We start from the raw sequence: 25,337 nt of genomic DNA on the forward strand, positions 1-25,337 counted from the left end.
AACCACCTTTCAAAACACTTGCCTTAGATGCCAATAGACTAACCCATTCACACTGGGCTTGGCTTTAGGCTACTCACCACAACTGCAAGATTGCAACCATCTTAATGTGTATTCATGATACATCCTTCACCAAGGGCTGTAGTAATTAGTTAATCATTATTTGTATCAATGAAGACACAAAACGATTATCCTATAATCGATTTAATTTAATCAAGTCTTTTCTTTTTCTCAAAAAGATGTTTCATGATTAGGGTTTCATCTCTCACCATCCTAGGACAACCTTCCAACATAACCTAAGTTATGCCAATACAACCTTATGTCAGGATGTGATTCGACTAACCCAATTGCTTATCAATTAGATCTTTAATCTAAAATCTCAGATCCAATCTAAATTTTAAATGTGTAATTAGGGTTTCATCTCAAACATCCTAGGACAACCTTCCAACATAACCTAAGTTATGCCAAGACAACCTTATGTCAGGATGTGATTCGACTAACCCAAGTGTTTATCAATTATAATTTCTGACATTTCATTAAAATTTCTAATCTAATGTTTTAAATCTCATCTAAATTTTAGATCAAAGCATAAAAAATCAGATTCAAATAAAGCAGAAAATTATATCTAATCTAACAATCATGTTTATTTGAAAACATAAAATTCAGATCACATCTAAATTTCATATACAATTGATAAACATGAATTTTCAGATCTAATCTGAAACAGAGATCTAATCATAAGCAAAATAATTCAAATCTAATCTGAATTCCAGATCTAAGAACATGATCATGCAACCTTGACTCTAATACCAAGTAAAGGAAAAACTAGGACAGCATGCATGCTAAAATAACAAAAAATTTTATACAAGCAGCGGAAATGATTTATTCTAACATGCATCTTCTAGATCTCATCTCATAAGATCATCCCTATCATGTTCTTAAGACATATAAGCAGTAAACAAAATTATCAAACATAAGCATGAAGATCTCATCTTCACCTTTACGCGGGTAGATATACACCGCAATTTGATGATTATGGATTTAAGGTTGCTTGAAGAGCCGCACATATGTTTGGTCTCTACAGGTATCCACATAAAAGCTCTAGGATGCTTCCTCACGAACTTGATCCTTCTTCTCTAAGATGGACCAGCATGTTTTGATCTTAATTTTGATCTCCTCTTGATCTTCTTCCTTCACGTAGAAACTCATGATTCAACCCTCGAAGCCTGAGAAGCAACACCCAACTCCTTGAGCGTGGAAGAAGGTTGGACGCCCAACCCTTGGGCATAGGAACTTTAGGGAGAGAGGGAGGATGTGGAAGAGGAGAGAGAGGGGCTTAGAAGAGGCTAGGGGGCGTGGAACTTGAGATGTCTCTTGACCCCTTGGTGAGAGGATCTTTAAATAGGCATGAATCCTAAGGCTTTTGAGCTTTGATCCTATCAAAGTTCAGTTGCACTAGGACTTTTCTTTTGACCATATCCTTGCCTCTATTGGACTCTAAACCAAATCCAATTTGGACCTAAGTCCCTTTGACCCAATCAAAATGGGGCGTGGCCCCTCTCATCCTTATCCACATGGGTGGCGCCAACTTGGCCACAACTTGGATCAAATCCAAGTCCTACAAGGAGATCCAATTTTAATTGGTTGCTTTTAATTAGATCCTTATCCAATAAGGATTCCAAATCCAATTTGGAGTTTGGATTTCTAACTCTTGGTGCCCACTAGCTTGCTTTGACTTGATCAAGTTCTTATCCAATAAGGAACACAAATCCAAGTCATATAAGAAATTAGATTTAACTATGTACTAGCATAGAATTCCTAAACCCAATAGAATTTCATCAAATCCTAACTCAATTGAGATTTTATGAGCCCAATTGAACCATCCTAGACTAATTCTCTTTATATATGATCCCATAGGTTCAATTCTGTCTAATAATGAGATATATTGTGATCTCCATCAATAATATCATTGAAACTCCTTTCAATGGATTGAAACTCCTTTCAATTCAGTCAATTGATAATTATTGATCACCAAATAATTCTCATTGATCCTATATTCCACCAATGATAACTAACAATATATAATGACAATCCAGCAGAACTGAATAATGAACCTCTAGGTGCAGTTACGATGTGATTCGATCTTTCTATCATGAGTTCCGACATGATGGAGATCATGGATAACTCGTCAAACCCTACATCAGTGATATGTAAAATTCAATCGACTCGAGTTCACAAGTGAAACCTTATAAAAATTCTTTTCCATCATTCACTCTGCCATGACCATCAACTTCTGAACTCAGTTTCATGAATAGGACTTCTTCTTGTCTACCAAGATCGATAGATCCCATCTAGATGCAACCTACTCCTACAATGAACCTACTGCAGCCAATATGCACCGTAAGGGCCCACATGACTAGGAACCAAATGTATGTACAATCAAGTCATAGCAACCTCACTGTGAGTAGTCGAAGCACCGCAGGTCAAAAGATTAGTCACACCACCGCAGCATCGAGTATGTTACTGATGAGTGGACAGACATCCAAGTGACTACTCATGTGCTTACGCTCGGTACCATTGTTCTCTAACAATCATCTATACTCTCGCTCCAGTATCTCCACACTGTAGACTCGAAACTCGTCTATCCTAAGAAAAACGATCTGTGCACCAATCTCATCGAATCAATCACCGTTTTTGTGATGATCCATCAATCAAGAGCATTTAAAAATTAATCACCAATGATACATGTGTCAAATTCTTAACTCTTGAGAATGTCATCTTATTAATTTATTGGATGACTCATGGACACATGACACAACATGAATGAAAATAAATTTAATTTTATTAACTTAAAAAATTTAATTACAAAATTATGCCATCAGAAAAATTACATATGTCAGCCAATAATTGGCTTCTAAGGTATATATCTAACAACCGGCGACCTCCTCCGGCGACTCCTCTAGTCAACTATCCCCGTCTCCTGCACAGTCGCAAGTGGGTTTCCTTACTCCCTTGTCGATTTTTCGATCTCTCCTTTTTCTGCCCATTTTTCTTGACTTCCTCTCTATTTCCTTCATTCTTTCTTCTCTCTCATTTTTCTTCTTCCATCCTTCAATGGCTAATTCTGAGGGTTCTAGTGAGGGTTGGTCTTCTGGGTCCCACTCTTCGTCGAGAGAAAATCCCGCAAGTTCCTATGTTAGATGCAAGGCCAGACCACCTTTCGTGTCTGGCACCATTGGATCCATGTTGGACTCAGGAGATCTAAGTCTGATACGGGTTCAACATGGGATTTCTTCTTCATACGAGCTGGAGCCTCCAAGGCCCAGTGGAAGGATCGATAATCCTCCCCCTAGTAGGATCGGCCTGTATGAAAAAGCATTTCATATCGGACTTAAGTTGCCCATCCATCTCTTCATTATAGAAATCTTCCGCTTCTTCAACATCTCCATTTGCTCCATCATTCCAAATTTCTTGCACTATCATCGACTTCATTGCCTTCTGCATCTTGGCCAAAGTTCAACCATCCATTCCTCTCTTTTGATCCTTCTACACCACAAAGAGACGTATCAGGGATTGATGGTACATCTCTCCACCAAAGAGGGTCCCTGCTTTGATAAACGGAGCCCCTTCTTCGGTCCATGGATGGAAGGGCCGATTTTTGTTCATTTCAAGCCCTTCCATCAAGAGTCTAAGATTTTATTACTGAGATCGACCGAGGGATTCTATCTTTCAGATCTTGAAGCTGGGGGGAAAGGATATAGAATGCTCCAAAATTTTATGAAAATACAAGAATTCTCCTCTAAAAGAACTGCTGTCAAAGCAGACTCTCTTCCATGCTGGTCTCAACTCGACCGACCCCAGAGATCAATTTAATAGCTTTTTGATGTTCTCCTTCTTTTCCCTCTCCCACTCTTTTCCTTTTGACATATTCTGGCTTGTTGCAGATATGAGGTCCGAAGAGCTTGAGGTGCTGAGGAAGAATGCACAGAAGAAAAGGAAGGCGTACTTATCAACCGCCGTCGGGGCCCAGAAGAAGCAAAGGCCCTCCGAAGCCGGTCAGAGAGAGGCGCTCCCTCTGGCTTCCATAGAGATCAGTAAGCATCAAAGAAAGATCCTTGTAGGTTAGCCTTCCGAAGGTCTCCTTGGATTAGCCTTCGTTTCTTATATAGCTTGAGTTGGTGGGCTCTAAAGGTCCTTTTAGATTAGCCCTTCGAAGATCTTTTTTTGAGTTAGCCTTCGCTTCTCGTACGACTAAGATCTTCTGACGCTTTACTCACTGAAGAACAAAAAGTCGAGGATCCTCAATGGGTTAGCCCTCACTTCTTAGTCACCGAGGTCTTCGGCTCATGTAGATTGGATCAGTGGGCATCTGAGGTCCTTTTAGGTTAGCCCCCCAAAGGTCCTTTTTGGGTTAGCCTTCACTTCCTGTGCGACTAAGCTCTTCTGATGCTCTACTTGCTGAAGCGCGAGGAGTCGAGGATCCTCAATGGGTTATCCCTCGCTTCTTTGTCACTGAGGTCTTCGACCCATATAGGTTGGATCAACAGGCACTGGGAGTCCTTTTAGGTTAGCCTCTCGAAGGTTCTCTTTGGGTTAGCCTTCACTTTCCGATCAGTCGAGGTCTTCATAGCCTCTACTCATTGGAGAACGAAGAGCCTTTGAGGGTCCTCAATGGGTTACCCCTCGCTTCTCGACCGTCGAGGTCTTTATCAAAAATCAGAAGAAGAACAGCGATATCCTAAAAAAAGATTATTTTATTGAGAGATAATTGATACATTATTGATAATACATCCGGAGGTTCTCTGAATTCTATGGTCGAGATAAGGGTGTCCCATCCAGTTACATTAGACAATGCATTTCGGGTTTGATGACTTCATCTACCCGATAGGGGCCTTTCCATTTTGGGGACAATTTTCTTCGTTCGATAGGTTGCGACACTTCGGCTTGCCATATGACTAAGTCATCAATTTTGAATTCCCTACCTCAGATGTGAGAGTTGTAGTATCGCGGCATCCTGTGCTAGTAGGCTGCCATTCTCACCCATGCCTTCTCCCGACTTTCTTTGAGTAGATCTAGATTGGCTCGAAGGAACTCTGTATTGTTTTGGTCGTCGTAATTCTCAACCTGCAGAGATGGGAATCCAATTTCCACCGAGATGACCACTTCCATTCCAAAAGAAAGGTTGAAAGGAGTCTCCCCCGTGGGCACCCTCTAGATGGTTCAGTATATCCAAAGCACATTATGGAGCTCATCCACCCACGACCCTTTAGCTCGATCTAATATGATCTTCAATCCCTGCAAAAGGGTGCGATTAGTAACTTCAACTTCTCCATTGGTCCGTGGGTGCTCTACTGATGTGAAGTGATGAGAAATGCCCAGGCTTTGATAGAATTTGATAAATTTGGATCAGAGAATTGGCGGTCATTATCGATGATCAGCACCCATGGAAGACCGAAGCGGGAGATGATAAACTTTCAGACAAAGTCCTTTACTTTGGCTTCGGTGATGCTGGCGAGAGATTTAGCTTCTACCCACTTCATAAAGTAGTCGATGATTATAACAAAAAACTTTCTCTGGTCTGATGCCTGTGGAAAAGGCCCCAAGATGTCCATGCCCCATTGTGCAAACGACCAAGAAGCGCTGATCGGGACCAGCAGAACGGCCAATTGATGTTGGATATTAGCATTCCGCTGACATCTGTTACAATGCTTGGCAAAGCTGGCGGCATCTTGTTGCATCATGGGTAAGTAATATCCTTACCAAAGTATCTTGTAGGCCAACGATCTACCATCCAGGTGATTTCCACATATACCCTCATGTACTTCTCGCAGGGCATAGTCAGCTTTAGAGGGGCAAAGATATTTAAGGAGCAGGAAGGAGAAAGACCAATTGTAGAGCTTGCCTTCATGAAGAACGGGGGCTTGATATTTGATTTTTCAAGCCTCCTTTGAATCCGAAGACAAAACTCCGTCCTATAGAAAATGGATGAAGGGGTCCATCTAACTTGATTTGTCGTCAACCTGCAGGATGGGGACTGGTTCTTCGGTGCTAGGCTTCTTCAAAACTTCAAAGAAGGATCTCCGGGGTAGGTCCCTTGGCGCTGAAGTGATCAATTTAGACAGCAGATCGGCTCTCAAGTATTCCAATCGAGGTACCTGCTGAATATCAAAATTAGCAAATACCGAGGTTAGGTCTTTCACTTTTTAGAGATACTTCTTCATATTCTCCTTCCGAGCTTCATAGTCTCTCTTTACTTGCCCCGCCACCAACTGAGAGACGGTGCGGATCCTCAACTTCTATATTCCGAGCTCTTTCATAATTCTCAGTCCCGCGATGAAAGCTTCATATTCAGTTTTGTTGTTGGTGGCTGGGAAGTCAAACCGTAAAGCATACTCCGCAACAAATCCTTCTGATCCAAGGAGTAACAAGCCCGCTCCCAATCTTACAGAGCTAGATGATCCGTCTACGTGCACCACCCAAGATCCATCCAATTCTCCGGAGGAGCCTTGCTCAACAAGTTCGATCTCTTCCTCGACTGATTCAGGCCTTTCTTGGTCCTCTGGGACAGGGCACTCTATGATAGAGTCCGTCAAAATCTGAATTTTAATAGAGGGCCAAGGTTTAAACTCCACTCCGAACTCTGCAAGCTCAATATCCACTTTGCTAGTCGACCAGATGTGTCAGGCCGATGTAAAGCCGTCTTTAGTGGTTGATCAATCAAGATCACAATAGGATGTGCTTGAAAATAGGGCCAAAGCCTTTGGGCTGCAATAATGAGCGAAGATGAGCTTCTCTAGCCTGATGTATCTGACCTCTGCATCATGGAGAGTTCTACTGACATAATAAATGCGCTTCTGAATCTTGTCTTGTTCCCGAACCAGTACGACGCTTACGGCAACTGGAGAGACTGCCAGGGATACATAGAGTTTTTCATCTGGCTTCGACTTACTGAGAAGCGGTGTGGAGTCCTCAAATGTGCACTGGCATTCTTCGATCCATTGAAAATTTTTTGGTTGCTTTAGGACTTGAAGGAAAGACAACATTCGACCGATCTGAAGATAAATCGATTCAATGCTGCCACAAGACCGATAAGACGCTGAACCTTCTTTACAGTCTTTGATGGGTTCATCTCTTATATAGCCCAGATTTTTTTAGGATTAGCTTCTATCCCTCGGTTTGACACCATAAACCCAAGAACTTGTCCGAAGTGACTCCAAAAGCATATTTTGCCAAGTTCAACTTCATCCGATGCTTTCGAAGGATGGCGAAGATCTCTACAAGGTCTTCAACGTGGGTTCATGAGGTTCTACTCTTGACAAGTATGTCATCGATGTAGACCTCTATGTTTCGTTCGATCTAATCTTTAAAAATTTTATTTACAAGACACTGATAAGTTACACCTGCATTCTTCAGACCAAAGGGCATAATCCTATAACAAAAATGACCCTGATCAGTAATAAAGATGGTTTTCTCCTCATCTTCTAGCGTCATCCAGATTTGGTTATATCCAAAGAAGGCATCCATGAAGGTAAGGAGTTCGTGTCCCGAAGTAGCATCCACCAACTGATCGATTAGAGGTAGCGGATAGCTGTCCTTTGTGCATGCTTTGTTTAAGTCGGTGAAGTCGATGCAAATCAACCACTTACCATTCGCCTTTTCATGAGAACCATATTTGCGATCTAGTCTGGATAAGTCATTTCTCGAATGAAGTCAGCATCGAGCAATTTGTCCACTTCTTCGGTTATCGTCTTTTGTCGCTCATGTGCGAAGCTTCTCTTTTTTTGTTTGACAGGTCGATAGATTGGTTTAATGCTCAACCGATGTGTCATTACTGCTGGATCGATGCCTGGCATATCAGTCGGGTTCCAGACGAATACATCCGCATTTTTCTACAAAAAAAAAACGAGCCATTTTATGGTTATCTAATCCAGGTTTGACCCGATCTGAATTGTATGCTCCTTGTTCCCGACATTCAATGGGATCATCTCGAGATCTTCCACCGGTTCTCCATGTTCTTCAGTCAATTCATCGTGGGTGTCTAGTCCGTCAATCGGATATATCTTAGAAGGCCTTGCATCGTAGAGCATGATGGTGTAACATTGTCGGGCCAGATCCTCATCTCCTGAACCTCACTGACTCCAAACTCAATTGGAAACTTCATTTTCAAATGATGTGGATACTACAGCTCAAAACGCATGAAGTTCGAAATGTCCAATGATGGCATTGTAGGCTAATGGCGCTCCAATTACTAGAAAGCCAACCTGAGCTGTGGATCGTCGGTGAGCTCGTCCCGCGACCACTGGTAAGGTAATAACCCCCTCGACAAGTATTGCATCACTAGTGAACCCCACAAGGAGAAAATCTAATCGTCCTAGTCGCTCAAGAGGTATGCCCATTTTGGAGAAAGCATCATAAAGCAACACATCAGCCAAACTTCCATTATCAACTAATATGCAGCGTACATCATAGTTTTTTATGTTAAGAGATACAACCACCACATCATTATGCGAGAACTGAACTCCTTGTGCATCTTCTTCAGTAAAAACAATGGGCTCTTCAGTTCTCCGCCTCTTGCAAGGTTCGGTGACTCCTCTTATTCCGCCGACTCGCTACCCCCCAATTATGGTGTTTATGACTCCAACTGGGAGTCGATCTCTGAAGGGCTCTCCCTATCGTTGTTCTGGCTATCGGGGCTCCCTTTGCCGTTCGTCGCACTGTTCACACCGATGCCTAATGAACCTATCTAGATGCCCGCAACAAATAAGCTTCTCAATCTCATCTTGGAGTTGGATGCATTTCCCTGTGTCGTGGTCGTGGTTGCGGTGGTAGAGATGGTACTTATTTGGATTACACTGACCCAACCTTGCTTTCATCCTCCTTACCTTGGGGAGCTGCTCCTTTATCTCCATCAGCACCTGAGTTCGAGGAGTGGTAAGCGAAGTATAGTTCGTGAAATTTCTTGGTGGAGACACACGTCGCCCCCTCCAAAGGGGCTCTTCTACCGGCAACTCTATGGAGGCATTCGGGACCTTCGCCATCTGGGTGGAGATCGAGAGCGTTGCTGATTCTTCTCGTGGTCCTTCGACAGAGACTCCTTGATCTCTTCTTCTTTCTTTTCTTCAATGTCCGTACCTACCGGGAGCTTATTTTCAAAAGCTTTATCCGCCCGCGCATACTTCTCTGCCCAAACCAACATCTCGATGAAGTTGCGGGGGTAGTCTTCTCCAAAGAGTACTGAAGACCATTCTCCAAGAGTTCGCCCTTTAGGATGGTCATGACGATCGATGGATCCAGATTGCGAACTTTCCATACGGCCGTATTGAAATGGCCGAGCTAGGATCGAAATGATTCTCCTTCCTTCTATTTGATATTGATCAACGAATCCATCCTTTATGCTGCCTCCTATTGCTGACAAAATCAGTCACGAACAAGTGACTCATCTGCTCAAACGAATGGATTGTCCTAAGCTTTAGACTTGAGTACCAGTAACAAGCCACCCCCTTTAGAGTACATGGGAAGGCTTGGCACAAGGTAGCATCAGTGGCGCCGTGGAGAAGCACCATGGCTTTGAAGCTTTCTAAGTGATCCATAGGATGGATAACCCCGTCGTAGCTCTCTAACTGCGGCATCTTAAAGTAACTGGGGAGCGGTTCCTGCATGATTTGGGCGCTAAATGGTAGATCGATGTTATAGCCATCATCTCACGTCGGAGCTTGGTTACGAACGGCTTTGATCCACTGATTCATGTTCCAAAGCCTGCGATCAATTTCTGCATCTTGGGCAGTATAGGCTTCTGAATACGGCTAGTGGGATCGGTCCCAGATGGAGTCATGTCCAGAACGAGGACTCGAGGATCGCCACGTCCTGCGCTCTGGCTTTCAGGGGCGACTTTGTCGAGTCTGCCCTCGCAACTCGAGGCTTTACGGAGGGATCTGAAATTGTCCTGACAGTGGAGCGACCTGCTGTGCGGGATTGTTCTACTACATTGTCTGGATAGCAGCAGTCAAATCCCGTACCTGCTGAACTAACAAATTGAACTACTCCGCATTGACCACCGCTTCCAGCAAGGGTGGAGCCTTCGAAGGTGGCACTTGGGCCTGCAGGTTGGTAAAATTCTCCATCAGCTGGGAGTTGGCGGCGTTGGAACGGCAAGAGGATGCTTCTTTGCACGGCACTATAGTGTGGACCTCTCATTCCTTTTAAAAAATGGGTTGTACTCTTCTTCTAGCGCTAATTTGTTGCTGCAGATTTCTGACTCCGGTCGAAGTAGCTAGAGTTGGTTGGAAATCACATACACGGTAAGACCTGCAAAACAAGTTCTGGCCAGAGTTGGCTCCGATGGGAACCCTCCAACGGCCAAGTCAAGAAGCTAAAACAGATGAAGAGTGCGAGAGGGGTACAAGGCGCGAGTGTGCATACCTAGAGGGTCCATTTTTTACCTCTATTTATAGAGAGGCGAGAGCCATAAGGGAAAAAGTGATAGGAGACCATTCCGACCTTTCCAGCTGTACTATTCCATGATGCCTGGTCTAGGTTTTGACGGCGGACATCACCTCATCTGGCATGCAATCAGCTGCTCCAAGGGTGGTATGATGTGATATGACCTCATCCGACGTGCAGCTAGCCATTGGAGTGGCGTGGTCCAACATGGAATGATCTGACTTAATGGCACCATACGAGGGTTAGCCTTTCCAAATACGGTAGCCAGCAATAGTAAAAGGGAATGCAGTCTGCGGCTAGAGGCAAGAATCAACAAGGGATTCTTCGGTCGAAGACGATGCTCGGATCAAGACCTTTCTTGAATCAGTGCCCAATGTCTGGGTGCCGCCCTGATGTCCGTGGCCAAGGACCCATGATCGAAGCTAAAATCGGCAACCAAAGCCTAGATTAGCGACCGAAATTAAGATCAATGGCCAAAGCTAGGGTTGGCAGCCGAAGTTAGGATCAGTGACCACAGTGAAAACGGTAGGGTTTGCCAGTTAAAGAATGAGGATCGGTAAGGTCTGAAGTGAGATCCTCCACTACTTCATTATGTACTAAATAAATTTCTTCGGCTTAGCTCTTCCACAGTTCTGGGATGACATATCTACCACTGGGATTGTACTCATTCATCTATGATCGATACTGCGATGACCTTGCATACTTCATCACGGGTCCTGCACTAGTTCATGTCTTCGGCATAGATGACATATCACCCATCCAACATCAACTAAAAGAAAAATAAGGAGAAATCACTAGACTAAAGGTAGATTATACCATCTTAGGGCCACTTGATGGAGCACAATCGAGGTAAGGGGATCTGGAAGGGTTTAGGATAGGATTGAAACTTAAAAGGTGCTGGAATTTCAATCGTAAATGTGAGGCTTAAATAAATCTGAACTATAAACTTGGAATTTTAACATGACACTAATGATGGAAATGGCAACAAGGCTAGAGATTATAAAACTAGGGTTAAACTAGCGGGCAAAAATCTAAGTTAGGAAACAATAGGTGTTAAAGGATTATTGGGAGTATGATCTAAGCACCAAGGTCTATACTTGGACCATAGGATGTTTCAATGTCAAACGTAACAATTTGGAATTAATATAAGGAATTAAAAAAGGAAAAACAAATGCTAAATAAATCAAGAAAAATACAGCAAAATATAGATTATTACTAAAAATAAACGAAATACAAAAGATAATACCTAATTTGCTTTTAGAACTAGGAATCATACCTATGAGGATAAGACAAGGAAAGGAATCAGAGAATTGGGTAAGGCCAAGGCTATTACTAGGAAAGGAGGCAATCCCTGGAACAACCCTGGACACGCCAGGCCCATACTTGCTACATCTAAGTTCAAGGCATCACTGTCAATGCCTAGTTAATAAGTGTTCATAAGTTGTGCCTCCATGTTTGGATCAAAACCTTGCTGATTTGAACCAGATTATACCTAATGGTTTAGGGTGGTTGGTTTTGAGCTTCTTGGATGTTAGTCCAAATATGAAATCAAAAAGATTCTACCTAATATAAAACTAGATGAATTCAATAATATTCAAGGAAATTCAAGCAAAGGAAAGCAAAAAAAAAAAAGAGAAACTAATCTAGTAAGAACTCATGCAATTTGGATAAAACTTTGTTTATTTGTAACAACCCAAGATCTCACCCAAAAAAAGTAGCTAGAAGGTATCATTTGAGTTCTTTGTCCCTACATAAGATATGACATATTAGTCTTCAATATTCATCATCTATTAAAATGCTATTCAGCATATAAAGCATTGATAGAAGGGTTCATAGTTCACATTCGAATCACATATACACACAATTTTCTAAATATGTGCTAGGTTATCACAAGAAATAGTTGTCACAACTCAATAGCATGCAAACTGACAAATTATATACTGGTGGTACGTTGCTAAGATGATTTACCACAGATCAGAACTTCTGTTAGCTACTTGCACATAATTGTAAATGAAAAACCAATGCATAGAGTTTGCAAAGAAAGAATGTTAAGAAATAAAAGAAAAGGATATAAGCCCTGCAAAACACCAGCCAGTTCAATGTTTTTTATCAACAGAGTGAGAATTATGTTGGATTCAAAATTAGGTAGAAAATCCATAGCTAGCATCAGATAAGCAAGAATAACCAACTGCTTTCAGCGGAATGGATTCCTGAAAAGGAAAACATCCCTTGATTTGTATTAACAACATCGGAGGAACAAACATTTCAACTTGATAATATAGGAAGGCAATTTCTAGCAGATTAGATTTTCCATGCAAATAATTCAAATGTATTACAACTTAAAAACAGGTCATAAGAGTAAAGAACAACAGACATGCCTTTTTTGTTCCTCTTCTTGCTTCTTCTGCAGGAAGAGCTAGATACTGTGGAAGATGATACTCAAACCATGGATGTTCACGGATTTGAGGAATGGTAAATCTCCTCAATGGATCAACAACAAGAATCTGAATGATTAAATCCTTTGCTAAAGGTGATAGATGAGTTGGAAGGGTGTAAAGTCCATTCTGTTAATATGTTGCATTTAGATCTTATGAACATAGCAAGAAGAAATCATGTAAAAATTAACTAAAGAATGAGGTCATGTTCTACACCTTTATCTGCTTGAACAAACTGGGAATATTATCAGCATCAAAAGGAAGTCTTCCACACAGAAGAACATATAAAATGATACCACAACTCCAGATATCAACCTCAGGTCCAGCGTACAATTTACCTGAGACTACCTAGAAGAGGATTTTCCATGGAGTAAGACCCTGTGGCATGATATCATACACCTGAAATTGCCATGTGAAATAGACTAAGAATTAATCCAAGCTTAATTTACCTCAGGTGCTGCATAATTTGGGCTTCCACAGCTTGTCTTCAAAAAATGACCATCACACATTACATTGCAGAGGCCAAAATCTGCAAGTTTAACATTGAGTTGCAAATCCAGAAGCAAATTCTCCGGCTTGAGGTCTCGATGAACCACCTTATTAAGGTGGCAAAATTCAAGACCCCATATAATCTGTTACGAAAGCAAAAATTATAAAAAAGTATAATTTAGGCCATAATGAAAGATTCCTGCTAGACTATCTGTAACGTAGTATAGATATGTGATTAGTTAGATTTTGTATGCAACTTGAAAATATACAAACTAAAACAAAATAGCAAGATTCAAACTTTAGACTCTAAGCCACAAGTAGAGCCTATTGACATCACGAGGCATCAATTCATCTCCTAAACAGGGATAAGCTAGTAAGCAAATTGCTATATCATTGCATATATTAACTCACACAGTAGAAGATAAAGCGTATAGTATGCTGACTACACCTGCCGAAATATATGGCGAGCTTCATCCTCCTTCAGTCGACCCCTTTCTATAACATAATCATATAGCCCCCCATGATTCATATACTCCATTACAACATAAATTTTGGATTTTATCTCGATAACCTCATATAGCCGTATGATATTAGGATGTGAAAGTCGTCCCATTATCTTAATCTCACGTCTAACTGAAAATGAAAAGAAAATTGATTAAATTTTGAGACCATTATTTTGGATAGCCAAAAGGAGTGAGCAAAAGATAAATCTTATAAAATACACCACATCCCAGTAGATAGTCCATCATCATACATATATGTATATGTATGTATGCACGTATTGAGATTCCTTAAGAAGATAAACATGGACCCAAGAATATATTGCAACTAACAATGTGTTGATCTTAAAGTATAGAGCATGTCTAAAATCATAATAATGGGTAAGGCCTTAAAAATAAGTAAGCAAAGATCACAAAATAGAAGACATGAAAGATCAGCACCAACACTCATACTACTAGATTAGGAAGACTCTAACTAGCAAGCATGTTTCAAATTTAAGCAGCCACTTGTCATTTACAGCTTGAAACAAACCATGAAAACACGTCATATAAGAGCCAAGCCTTTGATTGACCATGTTCATTAGATATTAGCCAACTGATCAAGAGCGCACTGACAAGTTTCCAGCATTCGCAACATGGAAGATGCAAAAAATTAATCAATTCAATCTAACAAGCAAAATACCCTGCAATGTGGACAAGATAAAAATAACAATAAAAAATATTTACAAATAAAATATAGTAAATTCTATATAAAATCTAATATATTTTATCGGATATGTAATGTATAGCATAAGTTTGTATTTGTGAGGAAAAAAAAAATACTCCCAAAGTCTTAGATTGAAGCAATGACCTCGAGGACAGCATGCAATGTCCAGCATATCGAGCCCTTCCATGCTGCTGCATGGGCCTGGTGTCAGTGATCTGTCGCCGAATGCAATGTGCCATCAGAAAGGAGCCAGAGTAGGCCAGGCCCGGCATCCACCAGATCAGGAAAAGGATATTTGTTTTGGAAAGGAGGTTTGTTTTGATGAAAGAAAATAATTCTTAATAGGAAAATAATCTATTAAGACTGTGGTTAGTTTAAATTCATAATGTGGCATGTTCAATTTTCCTATGATTTTTTTTTCTAGCAAGTATTTATGAATTATTCCTAATTCACTAAATCAGAATCTAAATGATGCTGAATGAAGATCCACCATTGGATTGAACTGAAAATTGGATGCCATTAAGTCCCTCAAGCCTTCTTTCAAGATCTACAATTGTTCTCATGAAGACACTGCAACAACACGTGGAATTAACAGATCACTGCAAACAGATTTAAAATTCAGTTTCAATGCACTAAACTACAGAAACTATGACCGACAAGCAAACAAGTTTGGCTTGTGATAGTGCAATATATCTTTATCGATGAAAGTTAGATAGTTGCTGCTCTGCAATGAACTTAGACAAGCACAATGATGATGCTAGTGAAGTATAGCCTTGATCCGAGCCTGTCTTAAAAAAGATCACAATTTATAAGCATATCGAGCAAGTTGTACTCCATCTGTTACCAACAAACAGAGCACTTGGAAATCTGATTGACAGAAGGATTTTTCCTTTCAAAATAACTTTAAAAATATGAGCACACCAAATAACACCTAGTAAATTTGTACTTCCTACAAAGCTAATATGTTTAATAGAAAAATAATAATATCTCAAGAATACCTTCTTAAAACTCCTATCCATTTAATAGGTGTGTGCATATGTATATAAGAGTTATACCAGATATGCGAACTGTTTAACCTTTAGTTAACGAGGAAATGAACATAAATAAAGATATTGTTCCATGCTGCTCCATGCCTACATCGTTTATCACCCAAGCAACATATAGGCATGATACAGGATATGTAGTTCTATATCCTGCATACTAGTATGTATATGCCTGTGCTTGTCAGTAGCTACCTGCATAGACTGATGCAGACTATTGCAGACTGAATCTTACTATGATAAGCCTTGGCACATGACCAGGAACATGAATGACACTGCAAAACATGCTGCAGTATGGTGCCTTATTATGCCATCTCGTGATCAGCATAATGCACCCTGTAGTAGTCTAATCTTTGGCAGCAACAGTCTAAAGATCCTTAAAGGAACTTATTAAAAGTTGATAAATAGTTATTCAAATATATTGAAGAATGTCGAGAAAAGAGGACATAGACTTGAATTAGAAGGGTCGAAGAGTATAAGGATTATAAAAGAAAAAGAACATAAGTAGATTGTTGTCTAGATAAGCCAAAGTTGCCAAATCAGAAGTGTGTATAGGAGTGGCTATGGATCACATACTTTGTCATAAAGACAAATCATATTGCTGCAGCGAACATAACACCTACACCATGTGTCGTTGCAGGGATACTGAGCTCCTATACCTTAACAAATTGGTATTGCATGTGAATTCAAATCCAATATAGTACACCCTCTATTGTCTGGTAGGGGTCTGTAGTTATAATATTGGCTATGAGTATGGGTGCAGAGAGGTGAATATGTAAAAAATATTTGAAATAATGAATTTCTTAGGAAAAGGGTGTAGGCTTCAGTCTCCAACGAGTTTTCGAAGTGGGTATGGTACCCTAGGTAGAAATTTCTTGCTACTAAGAGCTAAACATTGTTGCTAAATCTTCTATCAATAAGGAAACTCATGTGCATGATGATAAGGCTCTTAAGATTCATAAAGGCTCAATATTTTAAAATCTAGATGATTAATATGGAACTTAAAACAACCAAAACACAATAGAAGTATTCAGGGTTTTCTTACAAAAAGGAAGAGCTATATTTGAAGATGGGATATCAATATTTGATCAATATTCAGCAATTTTTTATTAAGTTATTGTCATGAATAGTTTGAGTATGTACACAACTTAAAATTTTTTAGTAGCTGTAGTGATTTTGTTTCTGACACATATTGTTGCTTTATCCATTGGCATTATCAGTTGCCACCTTTGCTGCATCAAGACCAACTAATCTCAATTATTTGGTAATTTTCATGGCATATTTTGAACTTAGTAGGAAAGTCCTTCTTTTTTTTTTTTTGTAAATTTTTTACACAAATTACATACGATATTATCCCTACTATCTAAGAGGCCCCAACTCCCTCTTTATTGAGGTTAACAAGACACAAATTAATTAATTATGTAATATACAAGCAGAAAAAAAGGTGATCTACATATTTGAAATGAAAAATCAGCTTAGTCGTATCTCCATTTAGATGTTTAATAGGTGACAAACATTTGACTCCTGAGAGTGATCACATTTTCTCTTTAAATTATTAATTCTTATGAAAGTTATCATTATTAGTGTAACTAATTGATAACTTTCTTTTGCCAATATGACCTACAATTATCAAAATAAAAAGCTAAAAATTTATGATCTTCCTTTTGAAGAGTAAAGTGATGGATCGACCATATGCTTTCTACCATCGACAGCATCTGCAATGAGAACTAATTTGAAAAAATGCAAAAAAGGATACTGTTTGTGACACTCAAAGCCTGTATGTTCTGTGTATGATCAGGGGTCAAAAGAACTTAAAGACAGACTGTATTTGACAGAAAAAGTCAACATATTACTGCAGATAGAAAATCTTAACTTCACAAACCACTTTCCAATTTCTAGCTGCCTTTCCTGTGAGGTAGTAATTCACTAGGATGACTGTAATTCACCCAAGCTACAAATGTTTGCATGTTTATTTCAAAATTAAAAGATATAACAACTGAAGCTAAGTCTAGTATATATTTACATTATCTAGTTGCATCTAAACTGTCACATGAAAATAGGGAAAAAAAATTATAAACAAAATTAATTTTTCTCTGGTAATCTATTAATACTGAAGGTACAAGTTCATGTAAAATTGAACCTCCAAAACATATCATTTACCTCTTTCTACTTCTGCATCGTTTAACTTTTGCAGATTCAGTATCTTAACAGCAACTTCAAATCCAGTCAAAACATGCTGACCAAGTTTCACCTTACCAAAAGATCCTATTCCAAGTGTCTTCCCCAATAAATACTTCGGCAATAATACTTCTGACTTCTTGCTCTTTTTTCTATTTGGCTCAGTCATTTTAAGCTGTGAATTGACACAAGTGAAAAGTATTGTATGTCTGCATGTAAAGCAGATAAATCACTTCATACATAAAACAGAAACTAGTCTTGCAAAGTAAATTATCCAGAGACTTGAACCAATATCAACTAAATATGTACTCACTACAAAAACTGAAGTAACTAATTTCGGAAAAACCATCTGTTTTTGTAAGTGCGAGCAACTACGTACTGAATCTCATGCTCCAAAAACAACTAAGGTGCAATTTTCGGCTAATTGTACATCAGTACACCACTATATTTTTATGTATATCTGACAGATATTTGAAAAGAGAACAAAGCTGATGAAGGCAGAATTACTCAGGGACTACAGATGGTGCATAATATGCTTCTCATCATCCTAGAATTTTACATGGAATATATCTGAGGCAAGAACAGATGGAAATGTGAGCAAGGTCATACATAGTGAATTTTTAAATTGGAAATGTATTAAAAAGGGAAAAAAATCCCTACATTACTTTTTTGGAAAATGCTTTAGCGTCCCCATTAGTGCAAAGGGAAAATTACCTGGTCCAATATGATGCAGGTTTGGCAGCTCAACGTTCCTTTTTGATTTTTTTTGGAGGACAGGGGGGGGGGTGGCGGCCGGGGATAGAGGCAACTCAACATTCAAACACCTCCTTGTATTGCACCAATTCCCAGTGCCACATGCCAGATTGAACTTTCCATATGCATAAAATGGGCATGTTACACTTTTAGATATATACCCACACATACCCAGCGCGCGCGCGCACACAAATATATATATCTATATCTATATCTATATCTATATGTATATATATATATATATATATATGTATATGTATGTATGTATGTATGTATATTTGCACATTCATATATGTGTATGCACGTATGTATGTATATATGTATATATATGTATATGTATATGTATATGTATGCGTGTGTGTATATACATGTGTGTGTGTGTGTGCATGTATGTGTGTATACAATGCTAAATCTATTCCTTTTCTCCAAAATATTATAACATTGTATCCATTCTATGTTTTATCTCTATAGCATGTTACCTTGATTTATCATAACATACATGGATCTTACTATAGAAAAGTTTGCATTTTGACTTGATCTGGTAAAGTAATTAAATTTCTTCCATTTGATGCAATGAAAAAAAATCGAGAACAACTTTATGCTTTATTTTTCAAAAGGTGCAGAACATCTAGATGACAACTTTAAATACTAGTATCACCTAAGCCATGGCAAGTAATTGTATTAGTTCTGAGAACTCCAGCCAAATGCAATTAGGCTTTGTATTTCAACTATGAAAAAGCAGAACCTTACACAGGATACTTATGTAGTTGTCAATGAAATCTTGCAACTTACAAGTGGGTAATGTTTGTCTAACATTAATTCTAAAAGGTTAAAAGAAGAAAGATTGTTCCAAAAGAATCCATATAAGGAACCCAATCATGCATGGGATGTTCTCTTTTCTACCTTGCCTTAGGGCATAAAGGCTATAGAAGGGTAAAAGCAGGAAACTTTTCAGGTTTTTCTATATAAGAGAAAGCAAAAGAAACTGTTTATGTTGAAATTAGAAGTTGGATAAATATGTGAACCGGCATCTTAGAACTTCAAATTGACCATAAGTGAACTTATCAAAGTTTTAAACTGAAAGGCTTTCCCACAAAACAATGTAAAACTTCAGATGACAAATACAGTTGCTTTTGATTGACTACTTCAACTGACACATAATAGCATACTCATTTGAACATTTCCTAAACATTCTAGAACTTTAGCATAAGGATATTTGATATCTTTATATCTACAAGATTTGATTTGTGATAACTTCGACCATGATCATCTAAGAGTTCCTTTCATAGGAAAATTGGGTCATGTGAACTCTTACATTCTCATCATCTTCTTCATTCAAAAAGTTTTCCAGTAAATGTGGGTCGGATTAGAGCGAGATATAATGCACAACTTAAAAGTTTAGAAGGCTCCAAACCGATTGAGCAGCTTTTACAATCTTCTGCAAGTATAATTTCCAACCCTCTCTAGATAGGTGCCAAATGCTTAACAAGGATACATTTAGGCAAAGAAAGGGATTTCCATGAAACCTATACACGGTCAGTTGGCAAGTAGGGAGATTTACCTTATTGGATGCCATCTAAGCTCATGCAAGTGAGAAGAAATCCTGAAAATTCCCCTAGTCTTGCAAAGGGTTTAGACAAAGGGTAGGATGATAAATCATTCACATATGTGCTCCAATAAAACGTACAAAGAGTCAAATAAAAGGTAGCCCCTAATGGACCTTTACAAAGATGAAAAAGGTTAATTTAGATTGTACCTTGAAAAGAGTCCAAATTTGTTGCTTTTATACATACAAAATCAGCAGTCAACGTACTTAATTATTTCAATTTCAATGGGAGGAAAGCATTAAGATGATGAGGTTAGTTTCAGTTAGGAACCTTACACTGAAATGGTAGAAAGTAATTGTTAACAGTAATAAAAATTAAACATAGTAAAAAGGAAAATAACGCTTCTCTTTATTTACTACAAGGCATGAAACAGGATTTAGAGAGATCACATCATGAAAGCAAATGCATTAGATGATATGGTAAGGCCTAGACATGGTGGAAGCATGGAATTGTTCCCAATATGGTATCAAACTTCAAAACTGAATTATGGTTGGATATGAACACAATAAACGCATGATAAATATTGTTGTGGTTGTAAGATCAAAGATGAATACTTTGGCGAGCTAGGATTCAATAATTGGAAAGCCAAAATAGACATGCAACAACAACTTTCATAATAATATGGGAAATACTAAAAACTCCTCAAAACACTGATGGTATTATGATTGCGAAGACCTTCGACAGCGTCCAAAGAATGTACCTACTTGCAATCTAAAGTGGAAGGCTTTGTGATCTTAAATTTTAAAAAAGAATCTTAGGTCGAAAAATCCAAGAGAAACTGAAAGAAACCCATCTCATACAAACCATGAAAGAACCAAGAAATTAGTGAGAACACTAGCAAATGATAGTCATAAGAAAATGAAATAAACTTGGTTCAAAGGGAAAAAAAAACAAATATCTTGTATAACCTAAGGATTGAACAATTTCCTAGCCATTTCAAAAAATAAAGAAATAAATAAACAAATAAGAAGCAAGAGCAGAGTACTAAAAGAGAGGAATACTAGACCCTGCTAGGAGCAGGGACATGTGACAGAAGTCCATAACAAAGATTGGTTATCTAAGTTATTTTTTTTATATATATAAAAAAAAAAAAAGATGCTTGCACAATCATCTACAATACATAGAAATGAAACAGTAATTTTCAGCAAGTTAAAGAGCGAGAGGCATCGTGGGAAGAAGAACAAAAGAAACGATCAGCTACAGGAAAATTAACAGATTCCAAGAACCTCGCTAAATTGAGCTCAAATGGAATTTAAACCAATTCATCTTATCATAAAATAACTTAGAAAACAAAAAGGATGAAACTTATAGAGGGAAAGCAAAAGTTAAGAGAGAAAAAAAATAGACGTCGAAGAAGGAAACAACAGGGAGATCGCAGAACAACAACAAAAAAGAAAAAAAAAAGAAAATACCTTATCCAACGGATAAAATTTTATCAAACTCACATCTATAGAGAAGCTCAGAAAGTGATCACCCCAGGATATCTAGCTTATTTGAAGAAGAAGGCTAAAGTAACAAAAGATATCCACATGAAGGTGAACAGATGGGCTCAAGAACTAGAAAAGAAAGTGGAACAAGAAAAGAAGATTCCATCAAACCAGGCTACCATCATCCTCCGCGAAGAAAAAGACAGAGAAGCCGGCATAGAAAGCCCCGAAAAAAGGTCAAGCTCAGGTCTCACGGGATAATAGAGGAAATGGAGTGAGGACGGGGGGTTGAAATGGATCAGAAAGAGAACTTCAGGGTTTAATATTCACTTTGTACGTACCATTTTCATCTTGCTCCGAATAAAATACTGTCTTTGTCGATATGCAAAGGCTTGGCTTCTGGTGCATGCTACGTGGAAGCATTACCGAGTGCTTTTCTTACTTGCTGTCTTGCAAGAAAGCTTCAATGCCCCCCTGCCGCCCTATGAGCTAAATAGTAGTTTAATGTAGCTGCTTGTATGCTTAAGGCCCAATCCAAGCACTAAAGAATTTTTTAGGACCACGTGGCACAACGTAATTGATGCTACACACCGGAGTCCCTACCATGCATCACATTTTCCTCATGAATTGCATCTATCTGCTCATGCCACATGGCATGGAAATTTTCTCCCCTTTTTTCTCTAATCATGGTGAAAGCCCTAGGATTATTCTAAATACTATATGCTGATTTAGTTCGGGGACGCTTCCTCTAATTTTGCTTTCAATATCCATATGATAGACTGTGAGCCTTGACATAATAGCAAGATTGCCCCATTGTGTGAAAAGTTATGAAATACAATGAAAAGGTCCCAATCGATGGCTATTTCTTGCTTTGTATGCTACAACAAAATGCTCTTGTTTGTGATCTATAATAAAATCTTGCTTAAAAAAATATGAAAGAGCTCTTAGAGGAGGCAAAAAAATAATGAGGAGGTTGTGTTTTGACATGATTAATCTCATCTCATGTGAAAGATATTTAATATGAAAATAATGCAATATTTTGCAAAAAAATCATCTGATCGTAGAGCTCAAGCACATATCAAACATATAAATTTTTTAAAAGTTATAGCAATCCAATACGTCATCCAATATAACTAGTCGAAAGATATTATTTGGATTCCTTGATTCTATACAAGTATCTAAGATCTTTCTAACAACTAATCAATATGGAACTAAATACATGTCCATACGAGTCCTCACATACTCTTCTCGTTTATGTTCTATTATCTTCTCTAGACTAAAGATTTAAATCCATGCATTTATTTATAAATATCAAGATTGGCCCATGCTCAGTCCCAATGAACCCATGTTGCAGTATCTCTTAGTCTATATAAGTTATTGGCTGAATCCACTCTGATACCATTTACAATAACCCAGTATCTCATCTAAAAAGACAAGCTGAAAGTTATTTTGATTTTTTGATTCCGTATAAGTACCCAAGATTGTTTTAACGAATAATCAATATAAGACTAAATATATATCCATACAGATTTTCATAAAGAAAGTTCCGCAAACTCATAGCTCTGAAAAAATTTAATTCTTCCATCTTCATTATCTAGGCTCGGAACTTACCAGAGATAATATAGGCAAAAATTTAAAAAAAATTAATAAAAAAGGGAAACGTCAATTGGTGGCCTTGACTTTGTATCCCACCCATCCAGATTCACAAAGAGACGAACAATGGAAAACCAAATAATAAATAAATAATAAACAAACAAGTACATAAATAAACAGAGACATGAATGCTATAAAGATAATACAAAATACAAAATGAATTTGAGCACGGAGATCTAAAATTGGATGTTAACATATTATACATCAATTGAAGTTGTTTTCATGATTTGAACCTTTACATGGTACAAAAATATCATAATTAGTATGAATCCAAATTAATTGACATCTAAATTTTGGATCAAAGTTACCAATACAACATATAAGGCATATAATGAGGGTTAGGGTCACAGTTACCGAGTTACATCTTGTGTATGTATCTATTTCATGGAGTCTTGTGCAACCTAATTTTCTAGACAGAACAGCCCCATTTTCACACCCATTTATTTTACTCCTAGGTCATCTTCTTGCAAACACCTTGTGCAAATGGTTATGGACCTCATTTAGAGTACAGTATCCTTTCTCTTAATGTCGCAGATTGACAATAATGTATTATAAGAAGAATCAAGAAATATTATACCCCAATACATTGGTGCTTTTCAAAGCACTCGACAACTTTCTTGTCCATATTGAAATTTCTTTAGAATCTTTAATCATGACGTTTGGCTGTTGTTGAAAATGATTTATATTAATGGTTTCAACTCCATTACCCCCGGTATCTCTAACACCAAGCTTCTCAGCAGAGGATCAACCAACATATTACTTTTGATTGAATATATATATATATATATATATATATATATATATATGTATATATATATATCAATCACTATCTGATTTTTATAAATCTTTTAATTATACCTAAAAATATTATTAGATTTCTCATTACATGTTTCATGTTCAATCTTAGCAATTACTATTCAACTATCACATTATATAGGCAAAATCTAAAGTGGCTTGCTTCTCACAGGAATGTGCACAACTACACTTCTAATCTCTTTTCTATCTAATGATGTTAAGAGTGATAAACTTAATCTCCGTTTTGAATGTACAAATTAAGATCAAATTGGTAGAGTTCCAAATGGCAGTAGTGTTGAAATTTCGTGTCGGGATATGCATGTGTGTTTCAAATTTTTTTTCTTAAAAATATAGTAAAATAGAAGATTAAAATATTTTTTAATCTAAATCATACGTGCATAAAACATAGAACATAAGGATCTATTTTATATACTAAAATTGAACACATACTGAATTTTATGTTGAAATTAAATATTTGATCAAATTACATACCTGTTTCATATTTTTTTTCTTCAAATCTGGATCTGAAAGAGAGTAGATTCTCCTTTAGCTATGCAAATATCCAATCTCTACGGATATCCACTCAGGATCAGCCTAGAATAGCCTCCTTTGGTGTTGATCTTTCTTTTCTAAGAATAATCACCCTGCGAATCTGAACGGAACCTGGATCGCGATCAACTCTTTGATCCTTTCTTTGATCTTTTTCTTCTCTTTTTTTCTTGCTTTCTTTCTCTTGATTATGCAGCAACCAAGATCTGAAAACCAGTAAGCAAGGACAGATGCCCAAGCTCCTCTTGGGCGTGGAGATAGAGGACATCCAAGCTCCTTTGGGTGTTGGATCCAAAGAGAGAAGAGAGAGAGGCATGGGGTGATCTTAAGGGAGACATGGGCTATTGAAAATCTAATGCTAAGAGCCTTAGAGAAGGCCCCTTTAAATAGGCAAAAGATTTGAATCCTATTCGAAATCAAATAGCCCCTTAATATATGTCCTACTTGCATTAAGAATCCTTGTAGCCTTAGATATTTTACCTTCTTTAGGAGATCCATTAAGCGCCAACTATTGGAACCTTTTCATCCATTTTTTCACATGCCATATGGGGCTTAGGGGATGCCCCATGCTGATCTTTCACATCCTCTTTTAAGTGGGCATGCTCAACTTGATCAAATCAAGTGGTGCCCCATGCAAACAATCAAGAAAATTGATTAAGAGTTTGAACTCTTAATGTATATGATCTAAAATCCTAGGCATCCAACAATTGGAGCTCAATGAATCTAATTCATTAAGGTTATTAGCAGACAATAAACTTGAATTAACTT

The 25,337-nt window shown here is 38.1% G+C and overlaps 1 protein-coding gene across 14 annotated transcripts in view; it reads right to left on the reverse strand.

Moving 5' to 3' along the window:
* Window positions 1–21,937, reverse strand: part of LOC105057841 (SNF1-related protein kinase catalytic subunit alpha KIN10) — a 71,963-nt gene extending 50,026 nt beyond the window's left edge. Inside the window, exons 1-7 of one of the 14 annotated variants that reach the window (XM_029268293.2) lie at window positions 21,591–21,876; window positions 18,500–18,653; window positions 17,768–17,960; window positions 13,810–13,994; window positions 13,322–13,504; window positions 13,089–13,220; window positions 12,816–13,001 (exon numbers count right to left, since the gene is read on the reverse strand). In XM_029268293.2, coding sequence (XP_029124126.2) covers window positions 12,816–13,001; window positions 13,089–13,220; window positions 13,322–13,504; window positions 13,810–13,994; window positions 17,768–17,960; window positions 18,500–18,601 — 981 coding nt within the window. In that variant the 5' untranslated portion in view covers window positions 18,602–18,653; window positions 21,591–21,876. Of the gene's footprint in view, window positions 1–12,815; window positions 13,002–13,088; window positions 13,221–13,321; window positions 13,505–13,809; window positions 13,995–14,711; window positions 15,007–17,767; window positions 17,995–18,292; window positions 18,308–18,499; window positions 21,881–21,913 lie in introns of those variants that run through there. The other 13 variants (XM_010940546.4, XM_073248459.1, XM_073248463.1 and 10 more) reach the window with 13 other exon arrangements.
* Window positions 21,938–25,337: the final 3,400 nt, after the last annotated feature.

The sequence above is a fragment of the Elaeis guineensis genome, chromosome 14 (genome assembly GCF_000442705.2).
Source record: "Elaeis guineensis isolate ETL-2024a chromosome 14, EG11, whole genome shotgun sequence".
NCBI lineage: Eukaryota > Viridiplantae > Streptophyta > Magnoliopsida > Arecales > Arecaceae > Elaeis > Elaeis guineensis.